The 12,819-nt window shown below is 45.3% G+C and overlaps 1 protein-coding gene across 1 annotated transcript in view; it reads left to right on the top strand.

Annotated features, from left to right (window-relative positions):
• Positions 1-12,819, top strand: part of LOC139580887 (protocadherin-15-like) — a 220,646-nt gene that overhangs the window by 121,254 nt on the left and 86,573 nt on the right. Inside the window, exons 14-16 of the mRNA XM_071410010.1 lie at positions 3,494-3,628; positions 10,755-10,904; positions 11,865-12,058. Coding sequence (XP_071266111.1) covers positions 3,494-3,628; positions 10,755-10,904; positions 11,865-12,058 — 479 coding nt within the window. The remainder of the gene's footprint in view (positions 1-3,493; positions 3,629-10,754; positions 10,905-11,864; positions 12,059-12,819) is intronic.

Here is a 12,819-nt window from a genome sequence, read left to right on the forward strand (position 1 = left end):
ATAGCCTCCAACACTCTACTCAGCAAATTGTATGCAGTCTATCACAGTGCCATCCGTTTTGTCACCAAAGCCCCATATACTACCCACCACTGCGACCTGTATGCTTTCGTTGGCTGGCCCTCACTTCATATCCGACGCCAAACCCACTGGCTCCAGGTCATCTACAAGACCCTGCTAGGTAATGCCCTGCCTTATCTCAGCTCACTGGTCACGATAGCAGCACCCACCCACAGTACGCGCTCCAGCAGGTATATTTCACTGGTCAACCCCAAAGCCAATTCCTCCTTCGGCCGCCTTTCCTTCCAGTTCTCTGCTGCCAGTGACTGGAACGAACTGCAAAAATCACTGAAGCTGGAGACTCATATCTCCCTCACTAGCTTTAAGCACCATCTGTCAGAGCAGCTCACAGATCACTGCACCTGTACATAGCCAATCTGTAAATAGCCCATCCAACTACCTCATCACCATATTGTTATTTATTTTGCTCCTTTGCACCCCAGTACCGCTACTTGCACACTCATCTTCTGCACATCTATCACCCCAGTGTTTAATTTGCCATACTGTAATAATTCCCCCACTATGGCCTACTACCCCCCTTATCCTGCCTCATTTGCACACACTGTATATTTACATTTACATTTACATTTACATTTAAGTCATTTAGCAGACGCTCTTATCCAGAGCGACTTACAAGTTGGTGCATCCACCTTATGATGTCCAGTGGAACAACCACTTTACAATAGTGCATCTAACTCTAAGGGGGGGGTTAGAAGGATTACTTTATCCTATCCTAGGTATTCCTTAAAGAGGTGGGGTTTCAGGTGTCTCCGGAAGGTGGTGATTGATTCCGCTGACCTGGCGTCGTGGGGGAGTTTGTTCCACCATTGGGGTGCCAGAGCAGCGAACAGTTTTGACTGGGCTGAGCGGGAGCTGTACTTCCTCAGAGGTAGGGAGGCGAGCAGGCCAGAGGTGGATGAACGCAGTGCCCTTGTTTGGATGTAGGGCCTGATCAGAGCCTGAAGGTACGGAGGTGCCGTTCCCCTCACAGCTCCGTAGGCAAGCACCATGGTCTTGTAGCGGATGCGAGCTTCAACTGGAAGCCAGTGGAGAGAGCGGAGGAGCGGGGTGACGTGAGAGAACTTGGGAAGGTTGAACACCAGACGGGCTGCGGCGTTCTGGATGAGTTGTAGGGGTTTAATCGCACAGGCAGGGAGCCCAGCCAACAGCGAGTTGCAGTAATCCAGACGGGAGATGACAAGTGCCTGGATTAGTTAAACTAGTAATATCATCAACCATGTGTAGTTAACTAGTGATTATGTGAAGATTCATTGTTTTTTTATAAGATAAGTTTAATGCTAGCTAGCAACTTACCTTGGTTCCTGCTGCACTCGCGTAACAGGTGGTCAACCTGCCACGCAGTTTCCTCGTGGAATGTAATGTAATCGGCCATAATCAGCGTCCAAAAATGCTGATTGTTATGAAAACTTGAAATCGGCCATGCCGATTAATCGGTCGACCTCTAGTCTACATATCAATTCCAGCGATTGTGATGTGTATATAGACTTTCTCTATTGTATTATTGACTGTATATTTGTTTATTCCATGTGTAACTCTGTGTTGTTGTTTGTGTCACACTGCTTTGCTTTATCTTGGCCAGGCCGCAGTTGTAAATGAGAACTTGTTCTTAACTAGCCTACCTGGTTAAATAAAGGTGAAATAAAAAAAATATTTAAATTCGCACTCACTCTCTCTTCAGAATAGTGCTGTAGATCTTGATAAGAGAACAGAGAGGTTGAGAGCAGAGAGGTTAAGAGCTAATCTTGTTACAGTACATAGAATCAAGTGACTGTCTAGGTCGAGTTCCAGGATCCAAGCATGTCAGCTGCAAATAAGATATTTGGCTTTCAAGATGATACTATAGGAATTAATCAGAAAAAAACATGCATGGCTTTCATTTTAACGTGATTTTAACACCATCTCCAAGTTCTCATTGGTTGAGCAGGTTGTCCAATCACACTTTTTGGTTTGTTCTCCTAATTCAGCTCCTCCCTGGTGATGAACCTGTAGCTATTAGCCAATGCATTAGTGATTGGTGATTACTAGTGGGAAGTTCTCTTTCTCTCTTTTTCTGCTGAGCAGCCTCTTTTTTCAAACTATCCAATTCTTCTATTTACATGATTTCCGCTTCACGCCTTGTTTATAGATTCTTGTTTAAATTTGTAGCTAGCTTGGTTAGACTTTGAAGTGCAATTATCTATTTTTCTCTGACCTGAGGTACTTGTTTCCCACAGTAAATGGATGCCTGTATTACATTGATAAGGCATATAGTTGTGTATAGTTGTTACTAGTGCCATATGTGCTGTTTATACGTATATACTCTGGGTTTAGCCTGGTCTAGTTTGTTTCTCACATGCCGATCTGGAGCAGGCTAAAGTCAATGTGGGTTGTATTATTTTGGGAAACCTCATGCTGATGGAAGCTGTGTCAACTCCCACCGTGCGGGGGCTTTGGGAGAGAGGACCTCTACTAACACCCAGCCATTTGTTAAGTGTCTGTGGTGATTATTATTCGAATTACTTTTATTTGCCGCAGCTCAATTTATTTATGTCTCCCTCCGTCCGGAGGGGCAGCGGTGTAAGTTCAATATCCTCTAAAGCAGCATCAACAATATCCACAGTGCTGAGGGGTGCATATTAGTAATGAAGGCTGTCGCCTGTCTGGAATGGGCCTGTATTAAAAGGACTGGCTTGCTTATCAAATGGTAAACGAATCACTATAGTGCCCTACTTTCAACCAGGGTCCATAGAGATTCCTATAGGGCTCTGTTCAAAAAATAGTGCACTATATAGTAAATAGGGTGCCATTACGGATGCGGACGCTATTATTGCAGGGGTAGGCAGTGGATAAGGTTGGACTTTTCATTATTGGTCTGTATTCATACACAAATGTATCCAGGTGTTGCTGTGTGTGCAGAACACAACCACGACACAAGGACTACAAAGCCTTGCAGGGCTTCAGATGAATTAGGGAAAGGTATGGGGTTTAACATTCGAAAGCCCGTTTAGATTGTCACAACAGACCCCGCAACACAGCCATACAGATACCGTGGACAGAAAGTGCATTGATAACAACAAACCCTTAGTATACTTTGTCATGGAAATATGATACGGATGCCAACATCAGTTCCATGGTAATATTGTACAAAGAGCTGTGTAATTGTTTTTCATTGTCATTCCACACCACGCTGGATTTCATGGAAACTAAATGGTTTGATAGGCAAAGAAATGAAAACTGTGAGACGACTTCATAGTTCAACTGTTATGAGTGTTTATCCTCACATATATTTCCTTTTGTCTCCAAAACGTGTATTTGAAACGGACTGACGAGGTTTCATCACCTTGCTTTCATCAATGGCACTCCAGTCAGTCAGTTGTTGTTTGTGGACTTGTTGTTGCCAATAAAAATTCTGTGATTTATTTCCCTTCCCTTGAAGATGAAAGATCCCATGGTGCAGATATCCTTGGACAACTACAACACAATCTTCATGTTGACACCTTCGGGGATTACTCGCTACCTGACACTGCTGAAGCCCGTGGACCGTGAAGAGCAGGACAGCTACACGTTCACGGTAAGGCTAGCTCTAGCTGACACTACTCTCTCTCTATCTCTCTCTCTCTCTTCTTCTCCCCCCACAATTAAGTTAGCACCTGTCAAACAAAATAGTACATCGTAAACTGGAATTCAGTCACTTGTCCTTTAATGCCCATATACAGTATGTCTTGTAGCAAGCTCATGAACACTGCTAGAATGGCAATAGGTATATCATTACAGTACTATTACATATACACTATTGAATCAGCAAGATACTTATTTTCTTGCTCCTTGAAATTCATAGCTGGGATTTTTATCCCCATAGTAACTTGTTTGCCAATTTCTGGCCAATTTGTTATTTTTTTCTTTGTACGAGACGGTCCTATCCTTTGCAAAAAATGTCTTCCACATCGTATCCTCAGGGTTATTTTTGTTTTAATCTGGTAATGATGGAGTGCATCACACTCTTTCCCCAAACTTTATGACCATTGGGATAGAACAATGGTGTTTGTCTTCAAGTAATGATACTCTATTGTTGCTCACACCGAAGTCTCCCGCTTCCCTCTGCCCAGACAACCAGTTGGCACAGGGCCTGTATTTGATGTAGTGTGTGTGTGTGTGTGTGTGTGTGTGTGTGTGTGTGTGTGTGTGTGTGTGTGTGTGTGTGTGTGTGTGTGTGTGTGTGTGTGTGTGTGTGTGTGTGTGTGTGTGTGTGTGTGTGTGTGTGTGTGTGTGTGTGTGTGTGTGTGTGTGTGTGTGTGTGTGTGTGTGCGTGTGTGTGTGTGTGTGTCTGAGCGTTTTTGTGTAGGCTTACATACTCCGCCCGATATGTAAGTAAAAAGTGAAAGCAATCACTGTAAAAGCACTCGTTGAAAAATGTTATTGTGCTAAAAGATAAAAGTGAATCATTAATGTAATGTGATGCGGTAGCCTCTCTCATTAAGTATTTGTGCAATCCCCTGAGCCAGCACCTACAAAGTTTCAATAATGAAACCAATACTCACCAACAACTGAGCTTTCATTCAAGAGTAATAGTCTCTGCTGCTGGCTAGTGCACTGTTACCAGCTGGAAGACCATGATAAAGCACAGCACAGGACAGCACAGGACAGCACAGGACAGCAGAGCACAGTCCAGCCCAGCACAGCAGAGCACAGTCCAGCACAGCACAGCAGGGTTCAGCACAGAACTGTAAAGTACAGCACAGCACAGCTCAGAACAGCGTAGCTCAGCACAGAACAGCCCATTATAGTTCACTGCATAACACAGAACAGCTCAGTATAGTTCACTGCATAACACAGAACAGCTCAGTATAGTTCACTGCATAACACAGAACAGCACAGCGCAGCAGAGTTCAGCGCAAAACAGTTAAGCGTAGCACAGCTCAGAACAGAATAGTTCAGCTCAGCAGAGAACAGCACAGCAACACACAGGTCAGCACAGCACAGCACACTGCTAACCTCAGTACTATTCCTCAGTATGTTTGATGATGTATTCTTCCCTCAGCTCAAACTGGCACTGGGTTATTCGCTGTTCCCTCTGGATCAGATAGACCTGTTTATTAGAAGAAATGTCACCTAACAGCTGTATCATTCAGCCTGAGAGCCGTAGTCTTGTCAGGCTCTGAAATTGCCAAGTGCCATGTCATCAGAAACCATAATTGGAATTTGTCCTAAGAACTTTGGAGGTTTTGGAGTTCCATTTATCCTGCTCACCTTACCACTCTGTTTTTAGAATTGAGAGACCTTATTTTTTTTAGCAATCTGATAAAATCCAAATGAAATCAAATCCAATATTATTTGTCACATCCGCAGAATTACAACAGGTGTAGACTTTACTGTGAAATGCTTACTTGCAAGCCCTTAACCAACAATGCAGTTTTAAGGAAATAAACTTAAGAATATATATATATATATATATTTTTTTTAAGTAACACAATACAATAACAACAAGGAGGCTATATACAGGGGGTACAGTACCAAGTCAATGTGCGGGGGTACAGGTTAGTCAAAGTAATTTGTGCATGGGTAAAGTGACTGTATAGATAATAAACAGTGAGTAGCAGCAGTGTAAAAACAAATGTCAATGCAAATACTCCGGGTGGCCATTTGATTAATTGTTGACCAGTTTAATGGCTTGAGGTAGAAGCTGTTAAGGAGCTTTTTAGACCTAGACTTGGCGCTCTGGTATCGCTTGCCATGTGGTAACAGAGAGAACAGTCTATGACTTTGACAATTGACTATGACCATTTTTGGTCCCTCCTCTGACACCGCCTAGTATATAGGTCCTGGATGGCGGAAGCTTGGCCCCAGCGATGTACTGGGCTGTACTGTCAGATGCCGAGCAGTTGCCATACCAGGCGGTGATGCAACCGGTCAGGATGCTCTCGATGGTGCAGCTGTATAACTTATTGAGGATCTGGGGACCCATGCCAAATCTTTTCAGTCTCTTGAGGGGGAAAAGGCGTTGTCGTGCCCTCTTCACAACTTTCATGGTGTGTTTGGACCATGATAGTTTGTTGGTGATGTGGACACCAAGGAACTTGAAACTCTCAACCCGCTCCACTATAGCCCCGTCAATGTGAATGGGGGCGTGTTCGGCCTTCCTTTTCCTGTTGTCCACGATCATCTCCTTTGTCTTGCTCACGTTGAGGGAGATATTGTTTTTCTGGTACTACACTGCCAGTTCTCTGACCTCCCAAATGGCTGTCTCATCGTTGTCAGTGATCAGGCTTACCACCGCTGTGTCGTCAGCAATCTTAATGATGGTGTTGGAGTCGTGCTTGGCCACGCAGTCGTGGGAGAACAGGGAGTAGAGGAGGGGACTAAGCACACACCCCTGAGTATGCGAATTGGAGTGTGTCTAGGGTTTCCTGGATGATGGTGTTGATGTGAGCCATGACCAGCCTTTCAAAGCACTTCATTGCTACTGACATGAGTGCTACGGGGTGGTAGTAATTTAGGCAGGTTACCTTCGCTTTCTTGGGCACAGGTACTATGGTAGTCTGCTTGAATAATGTAGGTATTACAGACTCGGTCAGGGAGAGGTTGAAAATGTCAGTGATAGGGCCTCCCGGGTGGCACAGTGGTCTAAGGCACTGCATCGCAGTGCTAGCTGTGCTAGCTGTGCCACCAGAGAATCTGGGTTCGAGCCCAAGCTCTGTCGCAGCCGGCTGCGACCGGGAGGTCCATGGGGCGACGCACAATTGGCCTAGCGTCGTCCGGGTTAGGGAGGGTTTGGCCGGTAGGGATATCCTTGTCTCATTGCACACTAGCGACTCCTGTGGCGGGCCAGGCGCAGTGCACGCTGACCAGTTCGCCAGGTGTACGGTGTTTCCGACACATTGGTGCGGCTGGCTTCCGGGTTGGATGCGCGCTGTGTTAACAAGCAGTGCGGCTTGGTTGGGTTGTGTTTCGGAGGACGCATGACTCTCGACCTTCGTTTCTCCGGAGCCCGTACGGGAGTTGTAGCGATGAGACATAACAGTAACTACTAACAATTGGATACCACGAAATTGGGGAGAAAAAGGGGGGTAAAAAAAAAGAAAATGTCAGTGAAGACACTTGCCAGTTGGTCCACGCATGCTCTAGGTACGCGTCCTGGTAATCCGTCTGGCCCCGCAGCCTTGTGAATGTTGACCTGTTTAAAATTCTTGCTCACATCACCTATGGAGAGCGTGATCACACAGTTGTCCGGAACACCTGGTGCTCTCATGTATGCTTCAGTGTTGCTTGCCTCAAAGCGAGCATAAAAGGCATTTAGCCCGTCGGGTAGGCTCACAACACTGGGCAGCTCGCGGCTGGGTTTCCCTTTGTAGTCTGTAATATTTTTCAAGCCCTTCCACATCCGACCATTCAATCTTAATCCTGTATTGACGCTTTGCCTGCTTGATGGTTCGTCTGAAGGCATTGCGGGGGCATAGCAGGATTTCTTATAAGCCTCTGGATTTGTGTCCCGCTCCTTGAAAGCAGCAGCTCTAGCCTTTAGCTCGGTTATGATGTTGCCTGTAATCCATGGCTTCTGGTTGGAATATGTACGTACGGTCACTTTTGGAACAATGTAGTTGATGCACTTATTGATGAAGCCAGTGACTGAGGTGGTATACTCCTCAATGCCATTGGATGAATCCCGTAACATATTCTAGTCTGTGCTAGCAAAACAGTCCTGTAGCGTAGCATCCTCGTCGTCTGACCACTTCTGTATTGAGCGAGTCACTGGTACTTCCCGCTATAGTTTTTGCTAGTAAGCAGGAATCAGGAGGATAGAATTATGGTCAGATTTTCCAAATGGAGGGTGAGGGAAAGGTTTATATGTGTCTCTGTGTGTGGAGTAAAGTTGGTCTAGAGATTTGTTCCCCTCTGGTTGCACATTTGACATGCTGGTAGAAATTAGGTAAAACGGATTTAAGTTTGCCTGCATTAAAGTCCCCGGCCACTAGGAGCGCCGCTTCTGGATGAGCATTTTCTTGTTTGCTTATGGCCTTATACAGCTCATTGAGTGCGGTCTTACTGCCAGCATTCGTTTGTGTTGGTAAATCGACGGCTACAAAAAATATAGATGAAAACTCTCTTGGTAGATAGTGTAGTCTACAGCTTATTAAGAAGTACTCTACCTCAGGTGAGCAATACTGCCCCCTGCTGTCTGTTGATGGTACTACTACTATACATAATACCTTAATATTAGACATCGCTCACCAATTATTATTGACAAATAGACACATACCCACACCCCTCGTCTTACCGGACGTAGCTGTTTTGTCCTGCCGATGCATGGAAAACTCAGCCAACTGTGTATTATCCGTGTCATCATTCAGCCACGACTCAGTGGAACATAAGATATTACAGTTTTTAATGTCCCGTTGGTGGCATAGTCTCGAACGGAGCTCATCCAGTTTATTCACCAGTGATTGCACGTTGGCCAATAGAATGGATGGTAGAGGCGGGTTACCCTCTTGCCGCTGAATTCTCACAAGGCACCCTGATCTCCGCCCCCTGTATTTCCTTATTTTCTTTATGCAAATGGCAGGGATTTGGGCCTTGTCTGGGAGCAACATTATATAATCTTTGTCCAGTTCGAGGTGAGTAATCCCTGTTCTGATATCCAGAAGCTCTTTTCGGTCATAAGAGACGGTAGCATCAACATTATGCACAAAATAAGTTACAAACAGCCCGTAAAATGGCATCCATCCCCTCCGGCACCATTCTTATTGATAAGGCAATGTTATATCGATTGACTGTGACTGTCTGGCTATATGCTAATACTTTTTTCTCTAAATATTGAGGCTTGTGTGTCTGTTTGTAATTCAAGAGCAGGATCAACTCTGTTTTCGTCTCAAACCATCAGAATGTGAAATAATAGTGCAAAGAAGATCCAGAAGACTTCTCTGAATGCAAATATTGGGGTGCTGCTCCCTTCAGCCCTAATTCTGGGGGACGTGGATTTAATATTCTGTTCGCATTTCGATCACTTGGAGTTGGCCTTGTCCTGGCAGTCACAGAATGATTAAAACACTGAGAACAAGCACGCTTGTCTGGGAAGGCTTCTGAGAGTCAGTCCAACCCATCCTGATACTATGCGGAGTTAAATTATGGATCCCTCTCACATACGAATGCTTCCCAGTCAGTCAGCGCCTCAATGTGTTTCCCCTCTCCATCATTACCATGAAGATATCCATGTGGATGTGTCTCGATGGGTTTTAATTCCGATACATATTCAGTCAGAGTATGTTTACTTGATTTCATTCAAATGACAAAATGGCACTGAATCTGTTATGCTACCCCACCCCGCAAGACCCTTCCTGCCAGTCAAAATACAACCACAGCTACAACAAACACTACCCACCTAATGATGGCTTAGTGCTTAAAATAATCATTTTGCCTCTGTCTTGCCTAGAGGATTTGTACTGTTATGTTGTTGGGAGCTGGTAGAGGTTTTTATAGTGCTGACTCGTCTCCGACTAAAACGGAGACAAGAGCCTCATAATGTCACGGGTAGAGCATTGCACCGGAAACTCAGAGGAGAGAACAACCCCTTCTCTCCCCACCACCGCATCCTGCTGGAACAGTGGAGGAGCCCGCAGCGCTATCCTGTCAAGACTTTGACGTGCGGTGTCGCTCAGCACCATAGACATGAAGAAATGCTAAAGGGATGTCTCTGGATTCCGGTTTTCACTAGCACTTACCACTGTGTTTACCTGTGGGCTTTTTTAGTTAGCTACTTCCTCCATTGTTTTGCGGGGAAGATCACAACGGTGGCCAAATAAGTCGCTTTAATTCGAAAAGTTAATGGGGAGAGCTTTGAACATCCCAGTGGGACAAATGGTGTTTTATCTCCGGCTCAACTGAGGATCACTGTGCTTTTCTCGCTGTTTGACGCTTGTTAGTATGTTCTTTCTTTTTTTTAAGCCTCTATGTTAGTCTTGTTTTATCCATGTGATCGGTTGTGTTCTATGTGGAAGTTCACAGTCAGATACACACACACACACACACACACACACACACACACACACACACACACACACACACACACACACACACACACACACACACACACACACACACACATTAGTGAAGCTTAAGAGTATTAATTAGCAAAGGCACATTAAAGGGTCTGTTCACTTTATCTAATGAAAAAGCAACATTGGTATGCCAATCATGATTGGAGTTGTAAGAGCATTGTAGTGTTCATTACTGTAAGTAGTTTTTAAGCCAATAGGCCCTGTTTAGTCAGTGTGATGAATGAATATCTCTAAAGCCTGCGTAAAGGGATTTTTTAGTAAGGTTATTGCTCTCAATCTTGCTTTTTTTTTTACCATTGGTCACCATCCTTGTCTTCCTTTTCTCTCCTGTGACTGTGACTCTCAGGGTCTAACCCGTTGTTCGTGACATGACAGAACATGTCATGGGTTATATAGTGTCTCTACTGTATACATACAGGATGTCATGCATTAGCATTGTTTGACTGTTTCCTAGATATCCTCAACAGGCTGTTCAAAAGCTCATTCCTCAATGGTTTCTCTGAAGGTGTTTGATCATTTCTCTTTCTCTCTCGCTCTCTCCCCGGCTCCCCTTATCTCTCCTTCGTTCCTTCCTTTTCTATCTATCTCTGTCTGTCTCTCTCTCCCTCCTGCCCCCCCCCCCTCCCCCCCCCTCTCTCTTCTCTATAGATGATGGCTTCAGACGGAGTTCAGGAGAGCCCTACAGTGACCGTTCATATCACAGTGATTGATGCCAACGACAACACACCAACCTTCCTCAACTCCTCCTACAGTGTGAATCTTTACACAGACGTTCAGCCAGGGGAAACAGTATTACAGGTAACCGATACGCTATACTCACTCGCTGTTTTCCCGAACAAACCACCCACTTAGAGTAATAGCGTGAGTAAACCTAATTTATTAATGAATTATAGCTGGAATAATTGTGGCAGCAGACTGTTTGGCTTAGCTCTCAGCAGGCTGCTGCCATAGGCTGTTCCCCTCTGTGCCCAGGGAATATTGTGGGTAATTTGTTATAACCCCTGTTTTGCAGTCTGAGCATGAGCCCAGTTCAGTCGCGGGGAACAAAAGACTGACAGAAAAGGTCAAGTCTAGGCAGTTAAATCTCTGTTTCCGATCAGAAGACTTCCTCTCATAGCAAGCCAGGTTAGGCTGGTTAGGCTTCAGAAACATGCATTAATAAGGACAGTTGTGAGGTAACTCTTTGCCTGTTGAATGACTTAATGAGGGGTTTGTGACTGAAGCATTGTCTAATTAGTCAGAGCCATCTTTGAGTTACAGTATGTCAAGTCTTAGAATGACATATGGGGAAAATTACACTAAAGATGTTGTAGTCATGCTTTTGTTTAGTCACATACTGTAGCTTTCTGTTTGTTTGAAACACATTCATGTTTTGAGATTTCTATCCATGTGTGGCCACTTCTTTACACATCACAGTGTGTTGAATATGAAGTACTGTATGTTGGACAGAGATTATGCTAATGTTAAACGGTATTTCTGTGTTTGATTTTGATAGCAGTCTCTACTTTCTTATTTCAAATTTGCTGACCATATCTGCTATTGATTTGTAATACGCCCCGAACACGAGACGTTTAATTACGCATTAGATATGTTTAAGAATAACATCAGCGCTGAATTTGCATGTTCCTTGAAATGTGGGGGGAAAATTGGTATAGATTGCTTTCCCCTAGTGATGTCCCTGGGTCTAGGGCGACTGCAGACACTGTCGATGGAGATTTATGGAAAAATGATGTGGCTCCTCTCCTGTATCTCTTTCAGCTGACGGCCCTGGATGCTGACGAGGGTCCCAACGGGCTGGTGACCTACAAGATCCTGGCGGGGAATCAAGGCCACTTCGCCATCAATAACCGCTCGGGAGTGATCACTGTGATGCCAGGCATCTCCCTGGCCGTGGGACGCTCCTATGCCCTGACCGTGAAGGCCATGGATAACGGCCCGGAGTCCCAGAGGAGGTGAGGCTATCAGGGAGCCCTGGGGTGGCCCGAGGGATGGGAGGCTGGAGGGGAGGCCTGGGGGTTGGGGAGACCGAGCAGGGCCGTGGAGAGGTAGAGTAAGGTGATGGTGGCTGGAAACTGGCGCGGACTGTAAAGGCTGAGAACCACAGAGGACCAGGTACTTTCCATTCCGTTTGCAGCAGCCACAGACTCCCTCCTTTGCTGCCGTTCTCCCCCTTTCCCTCTCTGTCACCCCCCCTCTCTCCTTTTTTATGTATCTCTCTCTCTCTGCCCCTCTCTCTTGCTCTCTTAAATCGATAGTGTTCTGCAGGATAACACATTCTGCTGTGGAAATATCCCTGTAACAATGTGCTGATAGATATTACTCTCAGGACTGACCCATTTGGTACCCAAAGCGGAAATGAGAGGCTTTTCACAATAATTGGCAATGCCCACCCACCCTCCAACTCAATTCAATCTGTGTCGCATTTGTGCCCTCTGTAATGCTTGGTGGCCACAGAATCAATATAGCTCAATAGACTAACATAGAAAGAGATTTTTTTGCAGGAAATGTAGTGAATTGGGAACTAACTGGCGGCTGAGTTCTATAGGAAAAACATTAAGGCACCCACTGGGGGATTTCTGTGGCCTTAGTTCACTGGTGGGATTCTGTGGCCGCAGTCCACGGGGGAGTTTCTGTGGCCTCAGTTTACTGGGGGAGTTTCTGTGGCCTCAGTTCACTGGGGGGTTTCTGTGGCCTCAGTCCACTGGGGGTTTCT

The sequence above is a fragment of the Salvelinus alpinus genome, chromosome 7, assembly GCF_045679555.1.
Source record: "Salvelinus alpinus chromosome 7, SLU_Salpinus.1, whole genome shotgun sequence".
In the NCBI taxonomy this organism is placed as follows: domain Eukaryota; kingdom Metazoa; phylum Chordata; class Actinopteri; order Salmoniformes; family Salmonidae; genus Salvelinus; species Salvelinus alpinus.